The sequence below is a fragment of the Pelobates fuscus genome, chromosome 4, assembly GCF_036172605.1.
Source record: "Pelobates fuscus isolate aPelFus1 chromosome 4, aPelFus1.pri, whole genome shotgun sequence".
Classification (NCBI taxonomy): Eukaryota; Metazoa; Chordata; class Amphibia; order Anura; family Pelobatidae; genus Pelobates; species Pelobates fuscus.
In genome coordinates, this window is record NC_086320.1 from 340,028,754 (window position 1) to 340,045,754 (window position 17,001).

Genomic DNA, 17,001 nt, shown 5'->3' on the forward strand with positions numbered 1-17,001 from the left:
CATACTAATTCTTCTTGACCTCTCTGCTGCCTTTGACACCGTTGATCATGCTCTCCTTCTTCAAACTCTTCAATCACTCGGTCTCTGTGACTCTGTCCTCTCGTGGTTTTCCTCATCTCTCCCAACGCTCATTTAGTGTCTCTTTTTCTAATAATACCCCTCCCCTCGTCCTGTCTCAGTTGGAGTCCCCCCAAGGCTCTGTCCTTGGTCCCCTTCTATTTTCTCTTTATTCTGCCTCTCTTGGCAAACTTATTACCCCTTTTGGATTCCACTACCACCTGTATGCTGATGACACCCAGATATATCTCTCCTCCCCGGATCTGTCTCCTGCTGTCCTGCAACGTGTCACTACTTGCCTTTTTTCTATTTCTGACTGGATGTCCTCCCACTTTCTGAAACCCAATCGCTCTAAAACTGAGCTCCTTGTCTTTCCTCCACCTAATACTGATCCTCCTCTTTCGCTCTTCCTTCAAGTTAGTGGTATCCACATAAGTCCATCCTTGCAAGCGCGCTGTTTTGGCACCATACTTGATTCTGGCCTCACCTTTGAGCCTCAGATCCAGTATGTTGCCAAATCCTGTAGATTCCATCTTAAAAACATATTCTTACGCAAGATGCTACCAAGGAGCTTGTCCATGCTCTAGTAATTTCCCGCATGGATTATTGTAACCCTCTCCTGATTGGTCTTCCCAAAAGCTGTATTGCCCCTCTACAGTCTGTAATGAATGCTGCCGCCCGACTGATTTCCCTCTCTAGTTCTCACATCTCACCCCTCTCTCAGTCCTTACATTAGCTTCCTGTATCCTATAGGAGTCAATTCAAGGTACTAATTCACACCTATAAAGCACAGAACAATTCTAGTCCAACCTATTTCTCTTAACTGTTTCGCAGATATGCCCCTTCTCTGTCTCTCTGCTCTGCCAATGACCTTCTCCTGTCAGCTTCTCACACTCGTACGGCCAACTCACGCTTGTAGGACTTCTCGCGGGTGGCTCCTTTCCTTTGGAATAGCCTGCCTTCAACCACCAAAGCTCTCCCCTAGTCTTCAATCATTTAAGAAGTGCCTTAAAACCCATCTCTTCAGGAAAGTTTATGGCCTCTCAGAGTAACCTCCACGTTACATACTGGTCTCTTTCTCTCGAATAAAGGGCAGCACTCTACTCTTTCCTCCAGCTCTGCTTCACTCCCACCTTATTTTATTTATATTTTCTGTCCTAATGTGTTTTATACCCTACCTCCTATAGAGTGTAAGCTCGTTTGAGCAGGATCCTCTTCAACCAATCATTCCTGTAAGTTTTCTTGTATTGTCCCATTTATAGTTAAATCCCCCCTCTCATAATATTGTAAAGTGCTACCGAATCTGTTGGCGCTATATAAATGGCGATATTATTATTATTAATAATAATAAATGGTACCAGGATTAACCTGGCACACCCTCAGTGTAAGGAGTCAAAGCATTTTAGGAGGAGCCAGGACAAACCCTGGAACCATGACAGCACACTGAAGTGGTTGTTGCTTGGAGATTTCCCTTAAGCAAAATATTGAATTTGCCAAACAGCATCACAAAACATTACTTGTTTTAGGTCAATATTACTCAAACTTATCTTGGGTTGCACCAAATAAATCAGAATTTTATGATGAATTCGCACATGTAAGTTTTTATTTTCAAATCCCAGCATATTGGTTGGTCTAGTTCACGGCATTTGTGCTGGTGTAGTCAGAGAGCAGGATGTTTAAGAATTAAAAAGTTAAAGGTACACTTTAACCCCTTAAGGACCAAACTTCTGGAATAAAAGGGAATCATGACATGTCACTAATGATGTACCGAACTGTTCGCGTGTTCGCGTTCGCCACGGCGGGCGAACACATGCGCGGTTCGATCCGCCCCCTATTCGTCATCATTGAGTAAACTTTGACCCTGTGCCTCACGGTCAGCAGACACATTCCAGCAAATTAGCAGCAGAACCTCCCTTCCTGACCCTTCCACCTCCTGTACAGCATCCATTTTAGATTCATTCTGAAGCTGCATTCTTAGATAGAGGAGGGAAAGTGTAGCTGCTGCTGATTATATAGGGAAATTGATAGCTAGGCTAGGGTATTCAGTGTCCACTACAATCCTGAAGGACTCATCTGATCTCTGCTGTAAGGACAGCACCCCAAAAAGCCATTTTTAGGGCTAGAACATCAGGCTGCTTTTTGTTTTTGTTTTTTCTGTGTAATGTAATTGCAGTTGCCTGCCTGCCAGCTTCTGTGTCAGGCTCACAGTGGATATTGTGCCCACTTACCCAGTGCCACCACTCATATCTGGTGTCACAATAGCTTAAGCTTGCATTTAAAAACAAAACATTTTTTTCACTGTAATAGAATGAATAGCAGTTAGTTGTCTGCAAGTGTCTGGGTGTCAGGCTTTCAGCGTGTACTCTGCCAACCTCTGCCAGTGTACTTTGCCACTCATATCTGGTGTCACAATAGCGTGCCTTTAAAAATAAGTTTTTCACTGTAAGCCAATAGCAGTCAGTGTCCTTAAAGCGGGTGTCAGGCCTTCAGCGTGTACTCTGCCAACCTCTGCAAGTGCACTTTGTCACTCATATCTGGTGTCACTATAGCGTGCATTTAAAAATAAAAAACGTTTTCCACTGTTATAGATTGAATAGCAGTTAGTTGTCTTCAAGCGGGTGTCAGGCCTACAGTGTGTACTCTGCCAACCTCTGCCAGTGCACATTGCCCCTTATATCTGGTCTCACAGTAGCTTGCACGCATAGTACCACTAATCCCAAAAAAATTACAGGCAGAGGCAGGCCACCCCGCAGGGGCCATCGTGGTCGTGGTGCTGTGATTCCCTTTTCCCCTAGAATAATGCACAGTTTTCAGAGGCCACGTACCCTGAACTTGAAAAGTTCTGAGGACATAGTTGACTGGCTAACACAGGACACCCAATCTTCTACAGCTTCCGCTCGGAACCTTGACGCACCATCCTCCTCCAGCTTAGCTTCGGGCACCTCTCAAGATACCACTCACCCGCCTGCCGACACCACCAAAACTAGCACCACAGCCACTTCACTTGGTATGTCAGAGGAGTTATTCACACATCCGTTTGAAGAAATGAGTGATGCGCAACCATCATTGCCAGAGGATGTAGATAACAGGGATATGTCTCAGGCAGGCAGCATTACACACATGGACATACGGTGTGATGATGATGTTGTACCCGCTGCTGCTTCCTTTGCCGAGTTGTCAGATACAAGTGAAGCGGTTGATGATGACGATGCATCCATGGAAGTCACGTGGGTGCCCACTCGGCAAGAAGAAGAACAGGGCTAAAGTTCAGATGGGGAGACAGAGAGGAGGAGGAGACGAGTTGGAAGCAGGGGGAGGTCATCGCAAGGAGCTAGTGGCACAGTCAGACAGCATGCATCGGCACCCGGGGTCAGCCCGACAGCACGCCAATCAAGGCATGCTGTGTCCACCACCAGAATGCCGTCATTGCAGAGCTCAGCAGTGTGGATTTTTTTTTGTGTGTCTGCCTCTTGCAACGATGCCATTTGCAACCTGCCATTTGCAACCTGTGCCAAAAGAAACTAAGTCGTGGGAAGTCCAACACCCACCTAGGTACAACTGCTTTGCGTAGGCACATGATCGCACATCACAAACGCCTATGGGATCAACACATGAGTACAAGCAGCATGGAAACTCAAAGCCGCCATCCTCCTCCTGGTCCAGCATCTTCAGCCACGTCAACCACTGCTGTCCTCCTTGCCCCCTCTCAACCATCCGCCACTCCGTCTCCCGCCTTGAGCAGTTCCCGCTCATCTGCCCACAGTCAGGTGTCTGTCAAGGACATGTTTGAGCGTAAGAAGCCAATGTCAGAAAGTCACCCCCTTGCCCAGCGTCTGACAGCTGGCTTGTTTGAACTATTAGCCCGCCAGCTTTTACCATACAAGCTGGTGGAGTCTGAGGCATTCAAAAAATTTGTGGCTATTGGGATACCGCAGTGGAAGGTACCCGGACGAAATTTCTTTGCACAAAAGGCAATCCCCAACCTGTACTCGATTGTGCAAAAGGAAGTCATGGCATGTCTGGCACACAGTGTTGGGGCAAGGGTCCATCTGACCACTGATACCTGGTCTGCAAAGCATGGTCAGGGCAGGTATATCACCTACACTGCGCATTGGGTAAACCTGCTGACGGCTGCCAAGCATGGAATGCATGGCTCTGCAGAGGAGTTGGTGACACCGCCACGACTTGCAGGCAGGCCTGCTGCCACCTCCTCTACTCCTCCTACTCCATCCTCTTCCATAACCTCCTCGGCTGAGTCCTCTTCTGCTGCTGCGTCTTGCTCCACATCAACGGCACCCCCCCAGCTCCGCAGGTACTATTCCACATCCCGGATACGGCAGTGTCACGCCGTCTTGGGTTTGACCTGCTTGAAAGCAGAGAGTCACACCGGACAAGCACTCCTGTCCGCCCTGAACGCGGAGGTGGAAAAGTGGCTGACTCCGCAGCAACTGGATATTGGCAAAGTGGTTTGTGACAACGGAACAAATTTGTTGGCGGCATTGAAGTTGGGCAAGTTGACACATGTGCCGTGCATGGCACATGTGTGTAATCTGATCGTACAACGCTTTGTGCATAAGTACACAGGCTTACAGGACATCCTAAAGCAGGCCAGGAAGGTGTGTGGACATTTCAGGCGTTCCTACACGCCCATGGCGCACTTTGCAGATATCCAGCGGCGAAACATGCCAGTGAGGCGCTTAATTTGCGACAGCCCGACACGTTGGAATTCAACACTCCTAATGTTCGACCGCCTGCTCCAACAAGAAAAAGCCGTTAATTAATATTTCTATGACCGGGGTGCTAGGACAGCCTCTGGGGAGCTGGGAATGTTTTTGCCACGTTACTGGACGCTCATGCGCAATGCCTGTAGGCTCATGCGTCCTTTTGAGGAGGTGACAAACCTAGTCAGTCGCACCGAAGGCACCATCAGCGACAACATACCATTTGTTTTCTTCCTGGAGCGTGCCCTGCGAAGAGTGCTGATCAGGCCGTAGATGAGCATGAAGAGGAAGAGTTGTGGTCACCATCACCACCAGAAACAGCCTTATCAGCATCGCTTGCTGGACCTGCGGCAACGCTGGAAGAGGATTGTGAGGAAGAATGTGGCTTTGAGAAGGAGGAGGAAGACCAACCACAACAGGCATCCCAGGGTGCTCGTTGTCACCTATCTGGTACCCGTGGTGTTGTACGTGGCTGGGGGGAAGAACATACCTTCAATGAGATCACTGAGGAGGAGGAACGGGTAATGAGTAGCTCGGTATCCAACCTTGTGCAAATGGGGTCTTTCATGCTGTCGTGCCTGTTGAGGGACCCTCGTATAAAAAGGCTGAAGGAGAACGACCTGTACTGGGTGTCCATGCTACTATACCCCCGGTATAAGCAGAAAGTGGCTGAAATTTTATCAAATTACAACAAGTAGGAAAGGATGCAGCATTTGCAAAATAAATTAAAAAGTATGCTTTACACAGCGTATAAGTGTGATGTCACAGCACAATGGGAATCTAACAGGGGAAGAGGTAAAAGTCATCCTCCTCCTCCCAAGGAGGACAGGATGCTTTAAAGACGGATGGAGTATTTGTTGGAGGACATGCGGAGCTTTTTAAGTCCTACGCATCGCCACAGCCCTTCGGGATCCACCCTCAGAGAGCGACTCGACCGACAGGTAGCAGACTACCTCGCCTTAACTGCAGATATCGACACTCTGAGGAGCGATGAACCCCTTGACTACTGGGTGTGCAGGCTTGACCTGTGGCCTGAGCTATCCCAATTTGCGATAGAACTTCTGGCCTGTCCCGCTTCAAGCAGGGGAGGGCTGGCAGCCTTAGGCCTGGGGGGCAAAACCAGTCAAGTGGCCCATTGCGCCACCAAATCAGTTCACCATCCATGCCCACCTTTTCCTGGTTTTATAACGGATATTGATGTTATGCTAATCAGTAGCTCCTTCACGGCTCTGAGAATCTCTGAGCCTGTGCTCTGACTCACTAACTGAGCGCCGGAAACATGAGGGAGAGGATATGATCTGACTGCACCTACTGCTGGTGCGCACCAGTGGACCACCAGCGAATCGTTTAATTTAAATATGCTGGTGTACCCAACTTGTGAGCTGTGTTGGCCGCCGGCTGCCTCTGTTGTCATGGCACCCTGCGTGACCGCACAGCTTGCCCACCCCAACGGCTGGCCCTGCTGACACACACTGATGTTACTACTTAGACATCCCTCAATATTAATACAGAGATGAGAGTAAACACCAATAAACTGTGGAAACAGAGCTGATCCCCCCAAATTTATAAACGTTTGCTTAGAGGATTTATTCAAGATTAAATCATGCCGCCTCCTCCTCTCTCCCCCATGCGCTGCTCTGTAGGCTGGAAGGAAGTGAAGAGAAATCACAGTCTCCCAGCACAACGCCACCTGTGGCTGCATGGGGAACAGCTGTTTAATGTAATGCTTGCAGGACGGCCAGCTGCCGCAGAACCGCTTTGTTTCCGTCTCTGCAAAGGGCTCCAGGCACTGCTTGTTGTGAGTGTGAGCCACTGTAAATTAGGGGCAGAGGGCAGAGGGCACTTGCACTGCGGTCAAGACAAGTCTGGGCAGGAGGAGAGTGCAGTGCAATCGGTGAACTCCCCTCCTGAGGGTCACCAGTAGACTGGTGCACCTGCCCAGGATCAGAGCCGGTGCAAGGATTTTTGCCGCTCTAGACAAAATATAAATTTGCCGGCCCCCCATGTGACATCACAATGCCCCACCCATATGATCTGCCATATGAACTAACGCCAGTGCTGCACACAGTGTGTGTTTACATTAAAAAGCCTGCAGGGACCAGCTATAGACACCACAACCACTTCATTAAGCTATAGTGTCCCTTTAATGTGAGGTAAATTATAGATTAGTGTCACTATTAATATACTAGATTGCCTACTTACAATTAGATGAGGATGATGATGGGCTGCAGTTTGGCTCCACTGGTCTGGTGTAGAACAGGACCTCTGGAGGCTGTTTGCAACTGTGGTCACAAAATTCAACGTTCTGGGAGAATTGGAAGCAGCTCCATTTTTGGGGGGCCTCTTACACAGCTCAAGGTCTGGGCCCCAGTGCCTGACGGTGAGTATGCCCATAAGGCCCACTCATAAGTCCACTTATATGTTCCACCCACCCATGAGCTCGCTCACAGGGAGTGGAGTGTGTAGGGGATGTGTTATGTGTTATCTAATATGTGTGCTTATGGTATGTAGTGTATAGGGATACCAGTTTGTGCAGGTGATGCAGTGTGTTTGTGTGTAGTGGAAGCAGTGTGTATTTGTGTATAAGGGATGTATTGTGTGTTTCTGGTTGTGTGTGAGGGATGCATTGTGTGAATCTGTGTTTGTATGCATAAGGGATGCAAGGTGTGTGTCTGTATGTGTGTGCATTGAGTGTAATAGATGCATTGTGTTTCTGTGTGTATGTAAGAAAAACAGTGTGTGTGTTTGCATGTGTGTGTAAGGGTTTGCATTGTATGTTTCTGTGTATGTGTGCAAATGATGCATTGTCTTTGTGTGTAAGGGTTGCATTGTGTGTGTGTGTAATGGATGCATTGTGTGTTTCTCTGTGTGTAAGGGAAGCATGTTCTGTTTCAGTGTATGTATAGGGGTGCATTGTGTGTTTCTGTGTATGTATAGGGGTGCATTGTGTGTGTGTGTGTGTGTGTGTGCGCATAGTGTTAAAGAGCTCCCTGTCTTGCCCCCTGTCCTATAGAGCTGTCCCTTCTGTCCCTTAGAGCTCTCCCCTGCCCCTTAGTGGTCTCTCCTCTCCCCCACTCTCCCCTAGCGGTCTCTTCTCACACTCACCCACCCTCCCTGTGCTCTTCTCATCCCCCCTCCACCCTCCCTGTGTTCTTCTCACTCCTCCCTCTGTGTGTTTTCACCCCCCTGTGTTCTTCTTACCCCCCCTTGTTCTTCTTACCCCCCCCTTGTTCTTCTTACCCCCCCCCCTTGTTCTTCTTACCCCCCCCCTTGTTCTTCTTACCCCCCCCCTTGTTCTTCTTACCCCCCCCTTCTTCTTCTTACCCCCCCTTCTTCTTCTTACCCCCCCTTCTTCTTCTTACCCCCTCCTTCTTCTTCTTACCCCCCCTTCTTCTTCTTACCCCCTCCTTCTTCTTCTTACCCCCTCCTTCTTCTTCTTACCCCCTCCTTCTTCTTCTTACCCCCTCCTTCTTCTTCTTACCCCCTCCTTCTTCTTCTTACCCCCTCCTTCTTCTTCTTACCCCCTCCTTCTTCTTCTTACCCCCTCCTTCTTCTTCTTACCCCCTCCTTCTTCTTCTTACCCCCTCCTTCTTCTTCTTACCCCCTCCTTCTTCTTCTTACCCCCTCCTTCTTCTTCTTACCCCCTCCTTCTTCTTCTTACCCCCTCCTTCTTCTTCTTACCCCCTCCTTCTTCTTCTTACCCCCTCCTTCTTCTTCTTACCCCCTCCTTCTTCTTCTTACCCCATTCTTCTTCTTCTTACCCCATTCTTCTTCTTCTTACCCCATTCTTCTTCTTACCCCATTCTTCTTCTTACCCCATTCTTCTTCTTCTTACTCCCCCCTCTTCTTCTTACCCCCCTCTTTTTCTTATCTCCCCTCCTCCTTACTTCCCCCTTCTTCTTACTCCCCCCTCTTATCCCCCTCCCCTCTTCTTACTCCCTCTCTTCCCTCTTCTTACTCCCCCCTCCCCTTTTCTTACTCTCCCCCCTCCCCTTTTCTTACTCTCCCCCCTCCCCTCTTCTTACTCTCCCCCCTCCCCTCTTCTTACTCTCCCCCCTCTTCTTACTCTCCCCCCCTCCCCTCTTCTTACTCTCCCCCCTCCCCTCTTCTTACTCTCCCCCCTCTTCTTACTCTCCCCCCCTCCCCTCTTCTTACTCTCCCCCCTCCCCCCCTCTCTTTTTACTCTCCCCCCCTCTTTTTACTCTCCCCCTCTCCCCCTCTTTTTACTCTCCCCCTCTCCCCCTCTTTTTACTCTCCCCCTCTCCCCCTCTTTTTACTCTCCCCCTCTCCCCCTCTTTTTACTCTCCCCCTCTCCCCCTCTCCCCCTCTTTTTACTCTCCCCCTCTCCCCCTCTTTTTACTCTCCCCCTCTCCCCCTCTCCCCCTCTTTTTACTCTCCCCCTCTCCCCCTCTTTTTACTCTCCCCCTCTCCCCCTCTCCCCTCCTTCTTCTTACCCCCTCCCCCTCTCCCCTCCTTCTTACCCCCTCCCCCTCTCCCCTCCTTCTTCTTACCCCCTCTCCCCTCCTTCTTCTTACCCCCTCTCCCCTCCTTCTTCTTACCCCCTCTCCCCTCCTTCTTCTTACCCCCTCCCCTGTAGGTGGCCGAGCTGCACTCCAGTCCGCGCTCCCGGCAGGAGTGATAGGAAGGTGCTCAGTGTGCACTTCCTGTCAGTCCGGCCGGGTACAGGAAACAGAAACTCCTGTTCCGCGCGGAACAGGAGTTTCTGTTTCCTGTACCCGGCCGGACTGACAGGAAGTGCACACTCAGTGTGCACTTTCCCATCACTCCATCCGGGACCGCGGACTGGAGTACAGCTCGGCCACCTACAGGGGAGGGGAGGGAGGGAAAAGCAGCTGCAGCCGTCTGAGCGCTCGACGGCTGCAGCATTTAAAGGGCCGGCCCGCCGCGGCCGGTTCTAAAATAATTTTGGGCGGCCTGGGGGGCAATTGCCTCCCTGCCCCCCGGCCCAGCCCGCCCCTGGCTTCAAGTGTCCTGTCAGAAAGGACCTTCAGTGCATCAGGAGGTATTGTCACTGAGAAGAGAAGTCGCCTAGGTAAAAAATGTCTAGATTAACTCACCTTTATTAAGATGAATGAGGGATGGATCCCGAAGGGACTGACACTGGGCGATACATTCTTTTGACCCATTTTGCCAAAGGAAAGGAAGTTGCCTAATAATTATGCACACCTGATATAGGGTGTTGATGTCATTAGACCACACCCCTTCTCATTACAGAGATGCACATCACCTAATATGCTTAATTGGTAGTAGACTTTCGAGCCTATACAGCTTGGAGTAAGACAACATGCATAAAGAGGATGATGTGGTCAAAATACTCATTTGCCTAATAATTCTGCACACAGTGTAGACAGCCACTAGAGGGCACTTCCTGGTCCATAGCACAAAAAACCTGTGCTATAGTGTCGCTGGACGTCCTCACGCTGTGTGAGGACCTCCAGCATCGCTCAATTCCCCATAGGAAAGCACTGAAAAGCATTTTCAATGCTTTCCTATGGAGAGTTCTAATGCGCATGCACGGCATTGCCTTCAGCAATCGGGGATTGGGAGGTGGGAGGGAGAGGGGACCTGCAGTGCCAGGAAAACTGATTGTTTTCCTGGCACTGGAGAGTCCCTTTAACCTTGTTGGAAGCATTTCCCAAGTAAGTGGATTATTCTATACAAGTCTATACAAGACTAGGCGTTGGTTGCTAGAGTATGACCTGCTAAGAATTCGGTAACTGATGTTGTGGAAGGCTTATGCAATGTATGATCATATACTGTACCTAAGCCACAATTAATTTTGCCTAGGTGAGGTGTTTTTAAATAAAAACTATTCCTTTCTGTGAGTCTTGAATTGCCATTTAGTGAATGAGTGAGTGCGCTAGATCTTGTATGTTATATGTCTACTGCCAGGATGCAGGTTATACTATTATACGCCGTAGACCTATTAAGCCAGCCACAACCCTGTGTACCATCTAGCTACTTCAATATAACAGGAATATACATGTATAAGAGGCAATCAGAAATAGATACATATGTAGTAAAACAACAGTCAATGTACAGTGTTTATTTTTAGTTCTGTGTTAAGTTACACACTATTGTAAATATATTTTGTAATATTTAATGAATGATAGCAGCTAGGAGGGGAGCAATATTACCCAACATATTGCTGGGAGATTTCAGTGAATCATCCCTAGGTTTACAACCCCGTAAAATACAATTTAGACATTAGGGGTAATTCATATTTATTATATCATCAAGAATTGCAAAAGATTTCTGAGATTTGTTTATCAATATCTAAAATGGAAACATAACAAGGTCTCGACAGATTAAGGAAAAAAAAAAAAAAAGAAGAAAAGAAGAAAAAAAGAAGAAAAAAATAAAAAAAACAAGGAAAGTTACTTTTTCCATAAATCTGAATATGGAAAGGAAGGAAAATTGCAGAAGGAAACAACAGCTGTGTCCGGGACAAAAGAATGGTAAAGGGTTAAGATTTGCTGTCTCTTGTTACAAATGAAACCTCTTGTCTGTGTGCCACGCCAGCTGGTGCTTAGTACCCCTTTTTAAATTTCGGAATCATTTCCTCAATCCACACTATGATAAATCAACCATTATGTTTTTAAATATTTCAGCTTAATGCTAGATAAATAAAAAAAAGACAAACAAAAATGGTTAAACCCTACACAGATATTTCCTTACAGAACATACCTTCCAAAATTATGCTTATTCACAAATCCGATGTTTACACAGAAAAAGTCTAACTGGGCACCATTGAAGCTGCTGAAACAATTATATTATCACCCATTCAAATTCACACATTTCACAATAGATCTTGCTGAATCCATCATACGTTTGTGTTTTTTTTACCTTAACAGTGAAAGAAGGCGAATGAAAACCAAGTTGTAAAACGTCGTCTAAATTAGATTGGATGGGTTATTCACTAAACTCTGAATTTTTGCACATACGCTTATATTTGAGAATTGTTCCAGATCAGCTACTTTAACTCAATTTTACCGGATTTAAATTCTTGAAACTTCAGGAGTTCAGTGAATAAACAAAGCAGAATTGAGAATGTTTACCTATCAGTTATGTTGGCCCAAATTTCCCATGACTTGCATTTCTAGAAAGCCCTATGTGGCAACTAAAGTATGTTTTTGGGTGATTGTTTCGGCAGTGGCGGTGGGTTCAACAAATTTGCCTTCTTGTACTCTGGAGTGCCTGGACCTTTCTATTTTTGCTTTCGGGAGATTGTTTTGCTTAGTGCCGAGAAGGCAGATGTGTTTAACATGGCAAAGCGACTGGGCTAAAGGTTGGCTGAGAATGAAGGCAATCAGTGAGAATACACTTAGAATGCGGAGGTTGTCCAACATGTCTCCAAGCTGCTGGTCCATCAAGAACATGCAGTAAAATCTACAGTTCAGTCAGGGCATATGGCGGCCCAGTGCTGTCAATCTTAATTCAAATATTGACCTCAAACTCATGAACAACTGCAGGGCCCTAAAACTGCCTGAACCATTAACCCCTTAAGGACCAAACTTCTGGAATAACAGGGAATCATGACATGTCACACATGTCATGTGTCCATAAGGGGTTAAAATGTATTTACATTTGTTCAAAGGGCAAATACCCATTCTGTGAGGCAGTGATGACCATTGGTACCCAAGATCCTGCCAAACTACATTGCCCATGATGGTCAAGCCAGCCTGGTGGCTGAGGTGCCAAACCTACCATTAATACACTATTGTGATTAAAAATAAATAAATAAATAAAAAAACACTAATTTTAAAAAGCAGCCTTTCTGGGTAACATTAGAATTTTCTCACTGAAGAGATAAAAATGCAACACAAAGCATTAGATACGCATTGAGGTGATGAGATACATTATGTCAGGAAAGCCGGTCTGAAGCATACTGAAACATCTGTGCAGTACATACCAGAAAGTTTTTTTTCCCCTTCAAAACGGATGTGATTTCTCTCCAGACGGTCTTGGCAAATGCATTAGTATGTAAAATGTGCAGTGTACAGCACACAGAGTATGAGAAACAGATTCTCAGTGTGTGAAATATATATATATATACACACACACACATACATATATATATATATATATATATATATACACATATACATACACACACACACACACACGGAAATAATTACAGCGATGTTGACATAGGGAAACTTTATAAAATGTATGAGAGGTGGCGGAGGTAACATGTGGTGTATGACATCACAGGCCGTTTTTATATTATGTGGCGGACAGTTCATGATGTAGAACATGGTGAGAGAGACAGAACATTAAATACTCAGAATGATGAAATCAAGGTTTAAAGGGACACTATAGTCACCTGAACAACTTTAGCTTAATGAAGCAGTTTTGGTGTATAGAACATGCCCCTGCAGCCTCACTGCTCAATCCTCTGCCATTTAGGAGTTAAATCCCTTTGTTTATGAACCTTAGTCACACCTCCCTGCATGTGACTTGCACAGCCTTCCATAAACACTTCCTGTAAAGAGAGCCCTATTTAGGCTTTCTTTATTGCAAGTTCTGTTTAATTAAGATTTTCTTATCTCCTGCTATGTTAATAGCTTGCTAGACCCTGCAAGAGCCTTCCGTATGTGATTAAAGTTCAATTTAGAGATTGAGATGCAATTATTTAATGTAAATTACATCTGTTTGAAAGTGAAACCCGTTTTTTTTTCATGCAGGCTCTGTCAATCATAGCTAGGGGAGGTGTGGCTAGGGCTGCATAAACAGAAACAAAGTGATTTAACGCCTATATGACAGTGAATTGAGCAGTGAGGGAATGATCTATACTCTAAAACTGCTTTATTTAGCAAAAGTAATTTAGGTGACTATAGTGTTCCTTTAAATACAGAAAGGGTAATGTTCATGGATATGGAGGGCTGTTCTGTATGAAACAATGTAAATAGTGTTTTGGATAATATTGAAAACAATTGCCCTACAGAACACTTGAGCGGAAATTTTTTTTTTTATAAAACAGTTATATAAAGCTTCATATAGAGAAAATGATACATTGTATATTAGGAAAAGCTTTATGGTGTATTTAGTGAGTGATAAAGACTAGTTATTAATATATATTTATGTAGCACCGACATTCTCTGCAGAGCTTTGCAATCATACTGTATCAATGTTAAATATTACGGAATATCAGCAATCCATACAATATAACAGAGTGTCAGAGATCCATACAATATAACAGAGTGTCAGAGATCCATACAATATAAGAGTGTCAGAGATCCATACAATATAACAGAGTGTCAGAGATCCATACAATATAACAGAGTGTCAGTGATCCATACAATATAACAGAGTGTCAGTGATCCATACAATATAACAGAGTATCGATGATCCATACAATATAACAGAGTATCAGTGATCCATACAATAGAACAGAGTGTCAGAGATCCATACAATATAACAGAGTATCAGAGATCCATACAATATAACAGAGTATCAGAGATCCATACAATATAACAGAGTATCAGAGATCCATACAATATAACAGAGTATCAGAGATCCATACAATATAACAGTGTCAGTGATCCATACAATATAACAGTGTCAGTGATCCATACAATATAACAGTGTCAGTGATCCATACAATATAACAGTGTCAGTGATCCATACAATATAACAGTATCAGAGATCCATACAATATAACAGAGTATCAATGATCCATACAATATAACAGAGTATCAATGATCCATACAATATAACAGGAGTATCAGAGATCCATACAATATAACAGAGTGTCAGAGATCCATACAATATAACAGAGTGTCAGAGATCCATACAATATAACAGAGTGTCAGAGATCCATACAATATAACAGAGTGTCAGAGATCCATACAATATAACAGAGTGTCAGAGATCCATACAATATAACAGAGTGTCAGAGATCCATACAATATAACAGAGTGTCAGAGATCCATACAATATAACAGAGTGTCAGAGATCCATACAATATAACAGAGTGTCAGAGATCCATACAATATAACAGAGTATCAATGATCCATACAATATAACAGAGTGTCAGAGATCCATACAATATAACAGAGTATCGATGATCCATACAATATAACAGAGTGTCAGAGATCCATACAATATAACAGAGTGTCAGAGATCCATACAATATAACAGAGTGTCAGAGATCCATACAATATAACAGAGTGTCAGAGATCCATACAATATAACAGAGTGTCAGAGATCCATACAATATAACAGAGTATCAGAGATCCATACAATATAACAGAGTATCAGAGATCCATACAATATAACAGAGTATCAGAGATCCATACAATATAACAGTGTCAGAGATCCATACAATATAACAGAGTGTCAGAGATCCATACAATATAACAGAGTATCAGAGATCCATACAATATAACATAGTATCAGTGATCCATACAATATAACAGAGTATCAGTGATCCATACAATATAACAGTATCAGTGATCCATACAATATAACAGAGTGTCAGAGATCCATACAATATAACAGAGTGTCAGAGATCCATACAATATAACAGAGTGTCAGAGATCCATACAATATAACAGTGTCAGAGATCCATACAACAGTGTCAGTGATCCATACAATATAACAGTGTCAGTGATCCATACAATATAACAGTTTCAGAGATCCATACAATATAACAGTGTCAGTGATCCATACAATATAACAGAGTGTCAGAGATCCATACAATATAACAGTGTCAGAGATCCATACAATATAACAGTGTCAGAGATCCATACAATATAACAGTTTCAGAGATCCATACAATATAACAGTTTCAGAGATCCATACAATATAACAGTGTCAGTGATCCATACAATATAACAGTGTCAGTGATCCATACAATATAACAGTGTCAGTGATCCATACAATATAACAGTGTCAGAGATCCATACAATATAACAGAGTGTCAGAGATCCATACAATATAACAGAGTATCAGTGGTGCATTTAATATGAAAAAAACACCAGTGACCCATGTAACACATGGGAAGGATCAGCAAAGCATTTAACACATGGGAAGTATTAATGAGCTGTGTTATATAGAATAGGAGGGAAAGCCTTTTGATAATATGTGATGTAATAATAAGAGGGGATACTACGCCATGTATATATAATGATGATGCATGATGTAAATAGAATCAATGGGAAGAGGCAGTGATGTTTAGAATATGGTTTTAGAATGTGTGAGGAATGTGACGGAATACTAGGATATGTACACACAATATATATGGAATATAAGGGGGAAGTAATGACGTATATAATAAGAGCAGAGCATGACGTAGATAATATGATAAAACGATCAGATCCCATAGGAAGCTCTGAACTCACCTATTCTGCTAAAACTCTCAGACAAAGTTCTCCGCAACTTTTTCATCTTGCTTATCTTCTGAGCGGGCTGAGCTTCGATCATGTCACACATCTATGCGGTGTCCTGGGTGCCTAGATCAGCGCTGGGTACAGTACCAGCAAACAGCCACAAAATAGGTGAAAAGACAAGAAAACCGCAAAAATAATAATAAAAAAACAAAAAACTGCTTTTAAAACCTGGCACCCCTCTGCAGATCACCCCGATATTGGGAGCAGCTCAGATCCCCCAGATCTCAGGTCCTGCACACTGTTTTTATCCAACTGGAGTAACTCATCTTCCCCCTCTTTATTCCAATCTTTAAAAAAACAAAAAAATTCTCCAAAATATCCCCAACATAAATATGGGGAGAACAGTGGACCTGACACAAGCTATGCCTCCCTGCCCTGCACAGAGAGATAGAACTGTAGCCGTGATTCGATTAGAATGTTCCCAAACAGACTTTGTATCCAGAGAAAATTGGGTTATTAGGATAGCCTTCCTAGCAATGCAGCCGCTTAGCTGGGTCCTGCTGCGGTTCCTTAGTCAGCTCAATGCTCTGTCAGAGATTTGGAGAGTCCCACCCCCAGATCTAGCCCCAGCTTTGTAATGTTTATGTATTGTATCTCTGACAATGATGAGGCACATCCAGAGCTGCTCTAGAGATGTACAGAGGGCAAGGGCTTCTCACAGCTCCGCTGAGCCATCTAGTGGCAGAAATGAACAACTACAGACAAAGCATTATTCTACTCAGCTGCAAATGGTTTCAGTTTCCTGCCCCTCTGTGTGTTCTATGTGGAACTCACTAAATCAATTTATAAAAGAGACATTTGTTTTCCAA

General features: G+C 44.6%; 1 protein-coding gene across 2 annotated transcripts in view; it reads right to left on the reverse strand.

The window, feature by feature from the left end:
* Positions 1–16,720, reverse strand: part of CDK14 (cyclin dependent kinase 14) — a 528,056-nt gene extending 511,336 nt beyond the window's left edge. For both annotated transcript variants that reach the window (XM_063452462.1, XM_063452461.1), the window contains exon 1: positions 16,145–16,720. In XM_063452462.1, coding sequence (XP_063308532.1) covers positions 16,145–16,235 — 91 coding nt within the window. In that variant the 5' untranslated portion in view covers positions 16,236–16,720. The remainder of the gene's footprint in view (positions 1–16,144) is intronic.
* Between the last annotated feature and the right edge of the window lie 281 nt (positions 16,721–17,001).